Source organism: Trachymyrmex septentrionalis, unplaced genomic scaffold (genome assembly GCF_001594115.1).
Source record: "Trachymyrmex septentrionalis isolate Tsep2-gDNA-1 unplaced genomic scaffold, Tsep1.0 scaffold5, whole genome shotgun sequence".
Classification (NCBI taxonomy): domain Eukaryota; kingdom Metazoa; phylum Arthropoda; class Insecta; order Hymenoptera; family Formicidae; genus Trachymyrmex; species Trachymyrmex septentrionalis.
Genome location: NW_017305672.1, coordinates 840817 through 858576, shown reverse-complemented (window position 1 = coordinate 858576; position 17760 = coordinate 840817). Strand labels below are relative to the sequence as shown.

The 17760-nt window shown below is 33.2% G+C and overlaps 1 protein-coding gene across 4 annotated transcripts in view; it reads right to left on the bottom strand.

Annotated features, from left to right (window-relative positions):
* Positions 1-17760, bottom strand: part of LOC108751578 (venom dipeptidyl peptidase 4) — a 794336-nt gene that overhangs the window by 1239 nt on the left and 775337 nt on the right. For all 4 annotated transcript variants that reach the window (XM_018491818.1, XM_018491819.1, XM_018491821.1 and 1 more), the window contains one exon: positions 544-704. In XM_018491818.1, the coding sequence (XP_018347320.1) occupies positions 544-704 (161 nt within the window). The remainder of the gene's footprint in view (positions 1-543; positions 705-17760) is intronic.

The following is a 17760-nucleotide window of genomic DNA, read 5'->3' as shown; positions in this document are numbered from 1 at the left end:
ATATATATATATATATATATAGATAGATAAAATATAGAAATTTTAATAATTTAAGTGTAACTACTATTTCCTGATTTAATTTTTAATTATTTATTATAATTATTTTAATTTTTATTATTTATTACATTTTAATTATTTATTAGTTAGAAAAAGCATTAAGTTTTAGCTAAATAGACGTACTCTTTTGTAACTTTTAACTTTAAAGTTACGAAAATTTATCCTTATTGATAGAAAATACTTTCTGGATTTTGCGCTAATTATAAAGTACGATATATTTTTCGTTTTATTTGTTCATCAAGATTATTTGCTTTTCCTATTTCTCATTCTTCTGCATTTTCTCTATTTCTTCTTACTGCTAAACGCAAACTAACTCCGTTATGTTATCGCATAGTGTAATTTAATAATTTACATGGAATATTCATTCTGTCGTAAGATAATTTTGATTTACAATACTAAAACATTTTCCTTTTCTTTGAAACAATCATATCAAACATCTTTACGTGTTGCGTCATTACTTCTATCAATTACTTGTCAATTACATACCATAAAGAGCCCAATCTGTGACTGGTGCGACGGACATGCCGCATTTGAAGACACCTTTTAAGTCCATAGCGAGCGTCATGCCGGTCGCGTATCCACCATAACTCCAGCCCCATATCGCCGTTCTGGTACGGTCAATGAAGAGCAATTTGTCCTGCAGATGCCTGTAAAAAGCACAGAAATGGTTCAAATCAATATCACTGAAAACACGATGTCGAAGCTAATAAATCATAGCTAAAATACATCACTCCACTGTTTCTCACGAAATTGATTAAACATTTTAATGATAAAAGTATTTATGGCACATAGCATAAAAAACAAAGAGAAAAAGGGCAGATATATAAAAGCAGATTTTTATATGTAATTTGTGTATTATTAAAAAAATACGAATAATGACATATTCCCAAAATTATAAACTTCTGGACTCTTCATAATTTTTTAAATATAATACGAGGTGTGTACAAAAAATTCGTGCACTAAATTTTATTCTGCTGACGTGGTGACGCTGTAAGCTTGTATAGTGATGCAACATCTCGGGGAAAGCGTCACGTGTCCTTAATAAAAGTTAGGCCACGGTCAAATGAGATCTCTGCTTTCGTGTTTGTGAGCAAATGTGCTCTCTGTTTTTATTAACGTACTTTTGGTCGTGTTGGCGGAATCGAGCGAGACGTTTTAACACGGCATAGAACCAACAAATTTCTCATAAAACTTGGCAAAAACAACCAGAAAATTCTTCAAATGTTGGAAATAGTGTAGTACCACTAAAATGATTGCAGAAAAACTTGGAATAAATAACGGTAGTGTTCAGACAATTTTAAAAGAAGATTTAAACATACGGAAGCTGTGTGCAAAAATTATTCCAAAAGTTTTGACTGACGAACAAAAACAAAGACGTGGTGACTGTTGCAATAATTGGATCGAAAATGCTCAAAATTCAAATTTTCTCGAAAGGGTGATAACTGGAGACGAATCCTGGATTTGTATGATTCTGAAAAAGGCAGAGTGAAGAATGGAAGCACCGTGGTTCGCTTCGCACCAAAAAAGCGCGCAAAAGTCGTTCAAAAATCGAGATCATGCTTATAGTTTTTTTCAATATTCGTGGAATTGTTCATCATGAATATGTTCCAGAAGGTAAATCTGTTAATGCAAAATTCTATGTTGAAATCTTAAAGCGTCTGCGTGTGCGACATACACGATCCGAATTATGGGCGAAGAACGCATGGATTCTGCATCAGGACAGTGCACCTTCGCACACCGCGTTCGTTACGCGTGAGTTTTTGGCCAAAAACAATATCATTACCATAGACCACCCTCCCTAATCACCTGATCTAGCACTCTGTGACTTCTACCTCTTCCCTAAAGTAAATAATATCATGCGGGGTGAACATTTTGTGATTGTTGATACCATAAAAGAAACGACGAAGCTCCTAAAGAAACTGACAACGGAAGACATGCAGCACTGCTTTCAGGAATGGGAGAAGCGTTGGACCAAGTGTATTCTCTGTCAAGTAGAGTACTTCGAGGGTGACCACATCCCCGTTACAGAATAATTTAATTTTGATTTTTGGTGAACCGAGTGCACGAACTTTTTAAACACACTTCGTTAACACGTTAAATGCCACGCCGGTCCCTATGGACTGTCCGTTTATGCCAGCCTCTACGGACCGGCGCTCAATTTTTTGTTTACATTTTATCTTTAGTTTACACTTTAGCTTACGCATCGCGCATGAGTCTCTGAATGATATTGTCTCGCGTAAACGGAAAGTGAAACAAAATAAGCTCGGCAGTTAACGTATTAATGGATTTAATCAATTTCATCAATTACAAATTGTAGTAGAAGCACTAATTGCAAGTTTCTGATTGACGACAATTTTTTCTTCTTTAATCCTAATATTACAAAAATCTTTATTTTTATTAAAAATATACTATATCGTATCATATCTGTTTTATACCATGTCTTACAATAAACGCAAAAAAATTGTTCGAAAATATTTTCTATCTTTTGCGTTTATTGTAAGACACAGTACGAAATAGATATGACATAATAATATATATATATAGAGGAAGTATCTTCGTGAAAATGAAGATCTTTCTATTTACTTTGAAAACAATATCAAAAGAAATGCATTCTTTTGTTTCCATTTAGAAACATCGCGCAGGAACCATCGCCCTACAAGATTATCTTGAATTACCCTCTTTTGCTACAGTGTTCATAAAAAGACAATCACCTTTTTCGCTGAAGTTCACAAACGAGATAATCGATAGCTTTGTGCGATACTTTGTAATTTCTGTTTTTTTTTCTTCCCGTATCTTCTATTACCTCGCATGCACTCTTCGCAATTGTACATACGCGCTAACATCTGCCTCGTATTAAAGAATATATTATAGCACACTATCGCCTTTCATGAATCGTGTGTCACGCAACTACAATTTTCTATAATAATGCAGTTATAATTATCGAAATTTTGCAGAAAATCTAATTCCATCGCAGTTTAATAATTTTATTAAATTATTTTTACATCAAACTCTTTCAGAAAATTGTTGAATAACACTAGTTTATCAAAAAATATCTTTGGGCATATAAAGATATTTTAAGACAAATTAAATTTAAATCCAATGTGTTACATGTGTGGCAAGATTTAGACAATAATGTCCATATTTTAATTCAACGAAAACAAATACTCCAGAGAGCTTCATTTTAATGACCTTTCCAATTACCAACGGATTCGGTATTGCGAATTAAAGGAAGTTTGAAAAAGTGATGTTTCTTCACAATATCTTTAAAGAAAGATCAACTCCAATTTGTATAAAAAACTTACAGACGAAGAAAGCAAATGTTACTTGTGGACGACTCGTGTATCTCTCAAACGTCTACCAGATTGAGTGCTGCGTGAGCCGCATCTCAGCTCATAATTTCTGGAAATCCGAGTGGATTCCATGCACAAAGCGCTGCGTATTAAACCTCTCGCAGTCAAAGAAAAAAAGAGAGAAGAATTCGTATTTTTTTCCTTCTAATCTTTTCAGGTTATTGTCTCTGTACTTTCGTGTGTTCGATAATAATGACCTCGGCGTGGCGCGGATCAGCGCTCATGCCAGCCGGCCAGCTGGTCGACCGCCCGTAGAAATATTATAATAAACGGCGACATGCGGCAGATTCCGTTTTCTCCTTCCTCTGTTCACTCTCAGTGAAATTTATTTACCTCGTAAATCGACCGATGATACATTGAATTATATTTCTTTCTATGAAAAAAAAGAAACGAGAGAAAAAAGACAGGAAGAAAAGAGAAAGAAATTCAGACCGAGATGCTTTCGTTATGCGGCTCGCCCTGTTACTTATACATATTTCGGTATTAACAAAATACGTATGTCCGATGAATACAAAAATTTGTTTAATGAATTAAAATAAAGAACTCTTATTAACTAATAATATTAAATATCAAGAAAATAAGGACATATAAGAATCAAAGTTAAACAATTAATGTATACAATATAATATAAACCGTTTACAATGTGTACATTCTTAATGAATTACTGTAAGATATAAATTTAATAATATTACATTACATTACATTACATTGTTTCGGCATTATAATTGTGCCATCTTCAGATATACAAAACACACAGTAAAAAACGCAGTAAAAAGTCAATTGACTTTGAACTAGTCGCTAATAAAACCCATATTTGAGTCAATTGGAACATGATGAATGGCAAGCGGTTGAAAGACCAGTTAGAGAATTTTCACGATGATTTGTTAAGATGCATTACTAGAAAAAAAAGATCAGCAAACAAATTCATCACTCAGTTAAAAATTCACCGAGATCGCTATACAATTATCTTTTGCATGATGTAGATAGAATGCTCATCAAGTTATACTAGTCAATGTTATTACAAAGTAATTAGTATATAACTTTGTAATAATATGTATAGTCCATATGAATAGAGAAATGTAAAATTTAAAAAAAAATCATCTATCTAAATTTATAATTAAAGATGTATAGAAATTATAGTGTGACTGTTACGAAAGTCTAATCTTGACTGATATAATTCAATCTATGTACAGGGTGTCTATTTTTAAAAACCCACTCAAATATCTCTGAAACACTGCGTTCAATCAAAAAGTGTTTCAGACAAAATTTTGTGATTTTGAGAAGGATATAAGATGGTATTATTGATTTGATCTTGGGTGGCGTTGTCAAGGTTAGTTACTGAAGATTGTTTCTCTTTTTTTCATTTTTGCACTAAAAATTCATTTTTATGTACAACTGAAAATAAGAGAAATAATCTCCAATGACCTTGAGTTTAACAAATGTTATTCAGGACATGATCCTGAACAACATTCAAGAAGTTTTAACCGTCGGTCGGACATCTTGTGCTCAAATTGAAAGTTCTATACAAAAAATTCAAAAAGACCTTGCCCTAACCTTGACAACGCTACCCAAGGTCAAACCAATAATATCTTATATCCCCCTCGAAGTTACAAAACTTTTATCTGAAATGTCACGTATGTGACAAACACTTCACTTTATAAATGACATTGGAAGAAGGAGAACAAGGATCTTTTTGGAACTTGATAAATTTCCGTAGGTTATTGGAGTTGTTAAACGAAACTTTTGTGTTTTTGATATTAAATTGTCTTAATTTTTCAGTAACAGAAGATACAATATAAATAGAATTGTAATCCAAGAAGTTCTGTCAGATGAATTCTCATTGCTGGAATGGACCTGCACTCCAATTTCTCTCAGAAGACTTTGGATTTTTTTTGTTAATCGTATTAAAAATGAAATCGAGCGAATAATCGTTCTCGAATAATATATTAATTATAAATTTTAAGTTTGGTAAATATCAACAAGGGGACCCAGATCGGATAACCTTGGCATATATTGTCAAGATCATGATCCTGAGTGACCTTGAGATGGTTTTAGTTGGTGCTCGTTCTTGGTTAAAAAGTTATCAACAAAAAAAGTTTGAAAAAATAACGGTTTATTCCTATTTTATACAATATTAAGAGCTATTCTATATTTTTCCTTTCTACGTAATATACCATGAAAAATATAAAAAAGCCCATCAGAGCTACATCGGCTTTTCAGATGCACAGAAAACTCTTTATTCTCGTGTGAATGTAACAAAACGAATTAAATGGATGTTTCAACCCTTCAATTTGGCTTTATATCAATATAAAATATTGTAAATCTAAATTACATGAATAACGCAACTTTCAAGATGATGAATCTCGACAATTTAGCTCATTCTTCTTTATCCAAATGGCAATTTGTTATGTAATGAATGGCCAAAGTGATTATCATTAACAACGTCTCATTTTGTAGGTAATTTGAATACCTACATTTTTTATACTGAATTTTTTTTCCATACAATCAATATCTTTCATTTTATAAGCAAAAAAGTGCTTTTTGCAACTCGATTTTTTTTCGTATATTTTCTTTACAATCCTGATGGAAAAATGTTGCTCAAATTATTCCACGTTTTAGAACACTTTCCAACAAAATTTTAGCATTTTTAAAAAGTTTCAATTTAATTTTTAGTCGAAAAATTCATTTTCGGCAAAATTTCAGAAAAATTTCAGCAAAATTTTCAGACAAATTTCAACAAGAATTTCAGAGAAATTTCGGTTGAATTTCAGTGATTTTTCAGTATGTTAGCTGAAAAATTCACTTTCAGTAAAGTTTCAGCAAATTTTCAGCAGTTTTGCTGAAATGTTCCAAAACGTGAAATAATTTCAGCGAAACTTTTTCACCAGAGAAGTCTCGAATCTATAACATTTTTTTTTCTGATAGCATTTCGAGACTTTCGTGAAGAGAAATGCTGGATTATAATTTTTTTTTAGTAAAATTCTACTTCTACTAAACTATTCTTGCTACTCGAATTTATGAAGGAGAGGTGTACTATATAACACAAGGAAAAATTGTAAACAATTAAATATCTCATAAACTGGTTGAGTTTTAAGATGATTTATACTAGTATGGATTAATGGGAGGGGTACACTATTACTACAATTTATTAAAACTTACATTTTATGCCCTCCGCCCTTTATTGATGCCTAGGGCCGCCAAGCAGCCGAAATTGCCGAGAAAGCTTGAAACAAGTGTGAGAAGGAGCTCGCTATCTCATTCACTCTCGACGCGCCGCAGGCGAGCACACCGACATGGGCTCGTGCTTAAGTGTGTGGTTATCGGTTTCGCCAAACCGTCTGATTCTATGTCGCCACTGTCAACGCAGAGTTCTTGACTGAGTAGTCAGCAGCTTTAATAACTTTTAAACGAAAGACAAGCACCAACTAAAACCACCTCAAGGTCATGACCCTGAGTGACCTTGAGATGGTTTTAGTTGGTGCTTGTCTTTCGTTTAAAAGTTATTAAAGCTGCTGACTACTCAGTCAAGAACTCTGCGTTGACAGTGGCGACATAGAATCAGGCTTGACATATGCCAAGGTCATCTGAGCTGGGTCCCCTATTGTCGATATTTATTTTAAGTTTTCCCTGTGATTCTCTATATCAGATAGTAATATTTCTCTACATCAGATAGTAATATTTCTTGATCAAGTAGACTTATGATAGTTGCGCGTTATGAAACACTAAGCAAGTACGCTCTAATGTAGGGCGCAAAAATTTTGAGGAGCGCAAAATTTTAATAGGCAGCACTATTCTTGTATAAATATAAAGCTTTACCTTACTTGATATTTTAAATGAATTAGCTAAAAGTGGCTTCCTAGAAATCTTTTCAAATTTAGCAATAGCGTTATGAATCTTAATAACTATGCCAATATCTGTGGCAACTGCAGAGGCATCTTTTTCAAAATTATAAATAATAAAGAATTTTCTGAGAAATACAGTAACTCAGACGTGGTCATTCAATTTAGCTCTGATATCAATTGAAAAAGAATTGACGGACAGTCCTGATTACGTAACAGTTAAAGACCTAATCAAAATATTTTCAAAAACTATAGCCAAAAAATGATTATTATAAAAGAAAATATGAAATTTATTGCATTCGTATTCCTGTGTTATGCAAATTGATGGAAATTTCTCTTATTTAGTTATTGTCTTGACGGAAAAACTTTTACGAAAATTTATATAGATTGAGACAAAATCTTAGAAATTATTAGTTTTTTATAGATATTGGAACATAGAGCGACGTTGTTTCTTTAAAAAACCTAAAAATCCTCTGCCTTCAAATAATGCCATTCTATGTCCAACTACTAGTATCTATGAAAAACTAAGAATTTCTAAGACAGACAAACTTTACTCTACGTCTCACTACAAACATCTACGATGCATTAAAAATTTCTAAAATCATTTCTCAATTTATGGTTATTTTTCTGTATCTTTTCGTAAAATTTTTTTCTGCTAGGGTGATTCGTTGTCATTGGCGAGAGATCGCTGTTTCAAAGACTTAACAATCCTTGTGATGGGGCGCAAAAGCAAATTCCAGTGTAGGATGTCAAAGGCGGCCTTAATGCCTCGGATGATGATATTTCTTTTTTGGGAAATTAGATGGTTTGAGAAAAATTTAGAGATATCTCCCCGAATAACTTGGTTTATGATACCAATCAAAAGTTAAAAATTTTACTTCTTTCTTAGTAGTTACATTGTAACTGCTTTACTTTCACGCGGTATAGATCGTCAGAGTTTCAGTCGGTCGGAACGCGAAATGGATTCGTGGCGAAGAGATGAAATGCAATGAAACTAAGATGTGCTTTTAAAAAATAATAATAACAGGTTTATTAAATGATATGGAAAATAATACAAGATAGAAACAAAGTACGGTTTTTGAAATCACGTCACTTGTGGACGTGTGTGTGTGCGTATATTATACGCTTTACAATAATGTGTGTGTGTCCAAGGGCGAATCCAGAAAGTTATTCTGGAGGGGGAGAGGCCGTATGACAAAATGTAAATAATATAATATATCAGCTATATCGTTATATAAGAGCAGTAATACACTGCGGAAATTGTTGCACAAATTTCAATATAATTGACCCAATAATGTATAAAATATAAATTATATCAAATATGTAGGCTGCTGGAAAAGTTTCTGCAATCTAGTACTTCCAGTGGCGCCAACGTTCTGCTACTATCATATCCGTAAAATTAGACGTTTTTAACCTATAATTCAATTGATAGTTTGTACCCAAGCCAAGTTTTGTCATCATAGTATTTAAAAAAAAATTATTTTGTAACAAAAATGGAAATTTCGCGTAAAAATTTTCTAGCAATGATTTTTTACGATTTCAAATGTAATCTAACTCCGAAACAATGCATTAATCGACTTTATTTGACTTTTGGGGATGAAGCACCATCCAATAGAACTGTTTATAATTGGTTTGTCGAATTCCAGCGTGGACGTATCTTTCTTAGTAATGAATTCCGTGAAGGTTGTCCATCCACGTCTGTTGTTGCCACTAATGTTGATGCTGTGCGTGAAATGATTGAGCGAGACCGGCATATAACATACCGCGAGATTCAGGCATCCTTAGGCATTGACATGAAAGCAATACATACGATTTTGCATGATCACTTGAACGTACGGAAACTTTGCAGTCATTGGATGATGACCACACAATTTGACCGAAGCTCAAAAACAGGCTCGTGTTAAATAGAGCAAAGAAATGCTCAAGAAATTCAACCGAGGTCGGTCAAATTTGGTCTACAACATCGTTACTGGGGAAACATGGATCTATTCGTATAAGCCCGAAAGTAAACAATCCACTGTTTCAGTATTTCAAAATGAACCGAAACCAACAAAAGTTGTTTGTTCACGCAGTGCTGCCAAGCAAATGATTGCTTGTTTCTTCAATTATACCGAACGTGTGACAACCGTGGCTTTAGAGGATCGAAAGACAGAAAATAGTGATTGGTATACAACAATTTGTTTGCCAGAAGTCATAAATGAATTGCGTAGAACAAACCGAAATCGTCGCATCATCCTTCATCATGACAACGACAGCTTTCACACAGCACGTCAAACCGTTGATTTTTTATCCAGTAATAATGTCGAATTGATGACTCATTGTCCGTATTCACCTGATTTATCACTTAATGACTTCTTTTTGTTCCCAAAGATTAAAAATAAGATGCGTGGTGAACGATTTGAGTCGCCTGAAGCAGCTGTTGAAACATTTCGTACACTGATTTCTGAGGTTACAGCCTTAGAGTGGAAAAAATGCTTCGAAAATTGGTTCGAGCGTATGCAAAAATGTATCGATCTTAAAGGCGAATACTTCGAAAAACAATAAAGCCATTTACCGAATTTTACATGTTTTTTTCATATTGTTTGCAGAAACTTTTCCAGCAGCCTACGTATAATACAAATATAAGCAGTTATAATAGGCCGATTCTAATTTAAGGGGTTAAAGGGGGGCGCGGGGAGGAGGGTACTCATAGGCACAGAGAAGAAAGGGAAAGGCTCGGGGAAGGTTCTCGGTCAGCGACATCGCTGTTTACATAAACATAAGACTCCGGTCGATGGATTACGTAAACATGATGACATTTCACTATGCGTTCCGTTATTTTTTGTCACCTGCCGCCATCGCTTGCCGCCGCCCTCTCCAAAAATGCATCGATAACAAAGGCTTGCGTACACTTACCGCATATACCATCTCTTATCATCTCTCTCCCTCTTATGTTTCGTCATCTTACCCGCCGCGTTGTCGCTTCCGTTGTATCTTTTTCTCGTACGCAAAAATATTTTATCATATGTTTATTATTTAATATTTTAAATAGAGAGAACGCATAATACAGTCGCGAACGTCTGTCGCAGTACCGTTGAGCGCGAAGATGTTGGCGACGCGCGTAATATGATAGCGCTGCGATAATAAGAAAGGAATGAATAATGTCATACACCCAGATATATTATACGAGGGGGGACCCAAAAAAAACGGGAATTTCGTCATAACTTCTTTATTTCTCAATATTTTAACACCAAATTTTAATCACCTTCAAAGTATTCGCCATTGACCACAACGCACTTCTCCAAACGATTCTTCCATTGTTCAAAACAGTTTTTAAATTCACTCATCGGGATGTCCTTTAAGCCTTCCAGCGATTTTTGTTTCACCTCCTCCACAGTGGCAAAACGCTTTCCTTTCATATTCCTTTTGAATTTGGGGAACAAAAAGAAGTCACAGGGGGCTAGATCCGGTGAGTATGGGGGGTGGACAATTGGTGTCATGGCGTTTTTGGTCAAAAATTGCTTCACGGAAAGGGCGGTGTGGGCCGGCGCGTTGTCATGATGGCATTACGTTTTCGCCGAAATGTAAAAAGTTGTTTTACTAAAAAAAATCTCACAGGCGAACCGATGCACTCACAGCGACACAACTTCGCACACTGACGCAGGTGGCGTGACACTAACGGACATGTGGTCAAACAATTCCCCCACTCTCCCTCCCCACCACAGCGTAATTCCCGGAACTTATGGGTCCCCCCTCGTATAGTTCAAATATGCGTGTTTACTTTTATATATATAACGTAATTATCTCCTTATCAAGATACAAGATATGTAGCGAGGTTTCGAAGATGTATGAGAAAATGCGCTGTAGAAAATAGAAAACATGTAAATACACCTTAGAAAAGTACATAACGTATAAAATATATACTCAAAATTAAAAAAAAATTGAATAAACTTACTGTCTCTCACTTACTTTAATATAGATATCATAATTACATTTTATGACATTCAAATAATATATGTTCCACAACGTCTATGTGTGGATCAGCTTCGCTGTATGTTCCATCAGTAACATACAATGAATGGTACAATGACATGTAGGAAGATTTAAATTTACGTAATCATCAAACTTCGAATCACACATTCTGAAATGTTTATATATCTGCTATGTCTTATGCTTGGTACACTATGTATTAGTAACGTGCGCGTAAACACGTTTCGAAATCCAAGTTCTTTATACTGCGACCGAAATGCATCAACGACGAGTAATATTGTTTATTAATTCCACACAGAGTAATGTAAACGTACAATTCTTGTATAATGTTTAAAGTTTAATATCTTCACAGACATTTTTTGATACGATGACTATTCACTGAGTGGTAGATGTATTAGAGCTCTCTTTCGTTCATGCGTTTTCTATTTCATTATTCTTATATCATTTATTTTTTTATTTTTTTATTTTTTTTTACTTATTTATTTTTTCTTTCGGATGGTGTGTACATATAAACATATGTATAAACGTATGTATAAACGTATGTACGTATAAACGTATGTACTTACGTGCACACATACATTTATACATACATATCTTTATAAATATATACGTTCATACATACGTTTATACATACGTTTATACATACGTTTATACATACGTTTATGCGTACATACGTTCATACATACATTTATGCGTAGATACGTTTATACATACGTATGAACGTATGTATGTACATTAAGTACGTACGTATGTATGCATTTTTTTAACATTACCATTCAAAAGTTAAATAATTAATACTAATATTGAGCAATCCATTACAAACGTCTGGACCTTTATCGAGTCACTTTCAATACAAATATAAGGTGTAGTAAAAAGAAATGTATTATTTTTGCATTAAATTGAAGGCTTTATTTAGCATAGTTAGAATGATCCAATTTAGGTCAAATATGCACCGTTTTGTTCGATAACTTGTTGCCATTTTGAAGGTAATTTCATTATGCCTCTCTCATAGAAACCCTCGTCCCTATTAGCAAAAAACTGGGACAGTCGATTTTCACAAGCTTCTCTTGAGGCGAATTTTTCACCAGCAAAATCATTCGCCATAGACAGGAACAGGTGGTAATCACTTGGTGCCAGGTCCGGACTATAAGGTGGATGCATAAGAACCTCCCAACCAAGCTCCCGGAGCTTCTGGCGAGTCACTATCGATGTGTGTGGCCTGGCGTTGTCTTGATGGAACACAATTCCTCTCCTATTGGCCAAAGCTGGCCGCTTCTGGGCGATTGCTTCTTTCAGACGGTCCAATTGTTGACAGTACAGGTCCGAATTAAGAGTTTGGCCGTAGGGGAGCAGCTCATAGTAGATGATTCCCTGCCAATCCCACCAAACACACAGCAAAACCTTCCTGATCGTCAATCCTGGCTTGGCCACCGTTTGCGCCGGCTCATCGCGATTCGACCACGACCGTTTTCGCTTGACGTTGTCGTAAGTGACCCACTTTTCATCACCAGTAACCATTCGCTTCAGAAATGGGTCGATTTTGTTGCGATTCAGCAGCGATTCGCAGATGGAAATTCGGTCCATGAGGTTTTTTTGCGTTAACTCGTGTGGCACCCATACATCGAGCTTCTTTTTGTATCCAGCCTTATTTAAATGGTTCCAAACGGTTTTTTGTGCAATGTTTAGCTCCTGGGCAATCGAAACAGTGCTTACATGACGGTCGGACTCGACGATTTCCATTATTTTATCGACATTTTCGACAATTGGCCTTCCAGAGCGTGGTGCATCTTTGACATCAAAATTACCGGAACGGAATCGACAAAACCAAAATTGCGCGATATTGACTGTTACAGTATCAGGACCATAAACACTATTCACATTTTCAGCCGCCTGGCTTGCGTTTTCGCCTTTATCGAAGAAAAACTGTAAAATATGGCGTATTTTCTCTTTGTTGGTGTCCATGTCTTTGACACGCGCTCAAACAATACTGACTTAAGCAATCACAAAACTGTCTCAGAAGTTTTTTTAGTACGAAATCTTATCTTTCTAACGCCATTTAGCGTAACCCGATCGCACTTATACAACGCGAGATACAGATTACTAAAGCCATCTATTGAAAAAATAATAGATTTCTTTTTACTACACCTTATACATACTCGTACAAATTATGATGTTACAAATTTTAAGATATGAATCCGCCAATGATTAAGTGTTATTTTGTTTATTTGATCCCTGCAATTGCTTTTTTCACGTGGATCTTTGAAATCTTTCTGATTGTAGAACTTGTTATAATACATGTTGCATATAATGCAAAATTGTCATAACTTGGTACATGTCTGTATGTACATGAAGCCATTAACTGTGTTTTTTATATTCGAATTGAAACATTGCGTGGAGCACGTATACTTTGAACTGTGTCAATATATAAAGGATATGAGTAAAGAAATTAAATAATTTTTTACACCAAAAAAGTTATATTATCAGTAAATTCAGTGTTGTATGTACTTTTCATAAAATTTATGATAAAGCTTCTATTATATAATAGAATGTGAATAGTTCGTGTTTAAATAATATTGAAAACCAACAAATGGTGAGTGAATTATTTTTCGAGGGGACAAATATGAACACACAATTATAATATAATATTTTATAATACTATTATAGTTCTAGCCATGACTGCATTTCAAGATTGGAAAGGACTTTATTGCACAGTTTATAGAATTGTCTAGTGTATAAATTCATACTGAAATATTTAGGTAATAAGATCAACTTTGATCGATTGTAGGATTTTATTTATCTAACTGATGGAATTTAAATTCATTTATCTAATTACAATATAAAAAATTTTGTATTCGATTTATAGCATATACATATATGCATACATATATTATTTCTTGGTAAAGTTTATTTATAAGTCAAATTTATGGCAAATCAGGAACAAAAATCTTTTATAAATCAAATTAATATTTCCTGTAATTAAGGTAATTAAATTTTATAAGATACATGTAAAACAAAAAATAAAAAGAATGAAAAGAGGGATTAAATTAATAATGTATAATTGTATGAAATATATTTAGAAAATGGTACAGCTAATGTCACGAATTTACCGTTGTATCAGTAGAAAGTTTATGATTGATCACAATAATGCGACAGAACCATATTGTAACAAAATTCAATCTTATAAATGATTGTCGTTATTAAGCAAGAATTTGATATTATAGCAGTGAACATAGATCGTGCAAACGTTCAAAGAAATAAAGTATTTATTTTTAATATATTTAATTTATTTCTAAGGGATCAGTTGACCAACAATGTTGGTCTTTTATATCTTTTATATCTAAAAAGATATCATAACATTTTTAACATTAAAGATATGCGAGGAACAAATTCTATGCAATTAAGATAACTTAAATATCGGTGGTGTACGTCTGTATGTACACATATTATTCGTTAACATTACTCTGAAAAACTAACATTATATTTATAAAGATACATAAAATTCCACATTGAATACACTACCTAAACTCATTTTTGAAAAAAAGAAGGAGAACAGACAGACTTTATTGTCGCTGACGCTGATCCCTTAGATATAAAAAAAGATTCAATATCGTCAAAGTGCATTCTTATATACGAGTATGTGTCATTGCATAATTTAATAAGCTTGATGGCAATTAAACTGAAAATTAATTCGCATATATGTAAAGATACGTAAAATTCCACATTAAATACATCATCCGAAAGAAAACATAAATAAGTAAAAAAAATAAAAAAATAAAAAAATAAATGATATATAAAAGTAATAAAATAGAATATAACGTATGAACGAAAGAGAGCTCTAATACATCAACCACTCAGTAAATAGTCACCGTCGCAGTCATCGCATCAAAAAACGTCTGTGAGGATATTTTACTTTAAATGTTAAACAAGAATTGTACATTTACATTACTCTGTGTAAAATTAATAAACAATATTACTCGTCGATGATGCATTTCAGTCGCAGTATAAAGAACTTGGATTTTGAAACGTGTTTACTCGCAAGTAATACATAGTGTACCAAGCATAAGGCCACTTTATGGGTTTATTTTTCAAAATTTTCGATTTCCCAAAAGCATTATTTTCGGGTACCTTAAGTATGTAGAATTAGTGTACAAATAGTTAGAAATCGATTATCGACCGAGAAGAAGTCCTAGAGGCGCTTCTAAGCAAGTACTTATTTAACACAAAACTTTAAACGCGTTTTTCTCGAAACTACGTTTTTCGACCTTTGGAGAACGATTTTGGGAGAACTATTTAACCGATCGGGCTGAAATTTTCAGGGGTTGTTCAGAATTTATGTAGTTTTAGCCTCTAGTGGAATTAGAATTTTTCGTTTACTTTTAACCCCTTTTTTAGACGATTTTAAAAAAGGGGTGAAAAAATTCTAAAGTCCGCCATTTTTTTTTTAATGCCCAAATCGTTTCATTCTACTACGGGATATAGCCACTAACATATATTTTAAGAATCTTTTTGGATTTTTTGTTTCAGACGATTAGAACTGGAGATTTCAGGGTCCAAACTTTTTTTTCCACCTTCACTTCAGCCGCCATTTTGAAGCCGCGCATGCGTGAAATCGTTTAAAAAAATTTTTATACAATCTTGAATAAGTGACAAATAAAGTGTAAAAAGTTTGATTAAATTAATTGCATTTTACTACTGAAAAAAAATTCTTGAAAATATGCCGAATAAACCCATAAAGTGGCCATAAGACATAACAGATACTCGTATATAAACATTTCAGGGTGTGTGATTCAAAGTTTGATGATTACATAAATTTAAATCTTCCTACATGTCATTGCACGATTCATGGTGTTATAATACATATGATGGAACATACAGCGAAGCTCATCCACACATAGATGTTATGGAACATATATTACTTCAATGTCATAAAATTTAATTATGATATTTATATTAAAGTAAGTGAGAGATAGTAAGATTATTCAATTTTTATAAATAATCCGCATAATCCTGCCTCATAATGGAAGACGTCCATCGAGACGTCCACGTGCAGATATTGAACGATTAATGCAGTTAACTGTCCCATCATCATCATCACTGATTCAGGATCTGACTGTAGAACTTGTTAAAGTATGTGATATAAAAAACGTAAAATTGTCATTGTATGATACATGCTTGTACATAAAACCAACAGCCATACTTTTCTTATTTGAACTCGAGCGATGTGTCGAGCATGCGTACTATAAACTAAGTCAATGTCACGGTGTTAGTGAAAAATTCAAATATTTTGTATCGCTTTTAAGAAAAAATTGTATTACTAATAAACGCGATGCTACAAACACTTTGTACAAAATTTATGATAAACATTCTATTATAAAATGAGCTAGTGATCTATGGTTTAAGTTATATTGTATACATGCTGCATTAAAAATTAGATAAATAAGTCTATACGAGTATTAAAAAATATACATATTTCTTTGAAAATTTATCTTTTCCCTAATCTCTTCCTTCTTCATATCTTTGTGATAATAAATTACGTAATAAGAAAGCGCGTCCGGTTGATCGACTTATACTATTAAAATATTATTAAAATTGTGCTCGTATCATTCTATTATAAAATCGCATCATAAAAGTCATAAAATGAATACCATATTTTTTAAATAAAATCGCGTGCGAGAGAATATATAATATATCAACAATTTGTGACTACTATACGCCAAAATTGTATTAATAATAAAATGTGATGTATTAAAAGATTGCGTGAAGGTTATGATGAAACTTCAATCATGGAGTGTGAATTAGTAATGTGCGTTTCAGATGAAATTATATATACTGTGTTACATTTAAAGTAAGAAATAAATTAATGTTTTATAAAAATGTATATGATATTTAAATATATTACTGAATTTTTTAAATTATTTTCAGTCTCCTTTTCCCTTGCCTCTATTCGGCGGTTTAGAATTATATATGATAAGATGTGCAATTTTTCCTCAAATAAGATAATCAAATTATTAAAATAAAAATTGAATAATAAGAAATTATAATTCTAATCTCTATTTCTTTCTGGGTTTCCTCTACAATCCTAAAATATTTTTTTCACTCCCTTCTATGACATAATCGCGTAACTTTGAAACCTGCACATTTCTGTTTCTCCTTACCGCGAGTAGAAAAGAATCTTCTTTCTCTATAGTTATTTAGAATTAATTAATAATATGATAGTAGTACGATGTAGTGCAATAAGTGTTCAATAGCTACTCAATAATAGTTTATAATAGTTCGATAGGAACGCTCAGCTATTTGTATTACATTACTAAAAATATTATTATAATAGTTGCTAAATTAAAATCATTGCTAAGTCATATCATTAAAAAATCGTAAAACAAATATCATATTATTTAATAAAATTATGAGCAAGAAGAAAAGAGAACATAACGGAGAGAATATAACGGGAAGAAGAGAGAGTGCGAATACTACGATAAGTATAGGACCATGATGGGTAGGAGAGAGAGCACGAATACTATGGCGAGTATAGGACTACGGGTGGGACA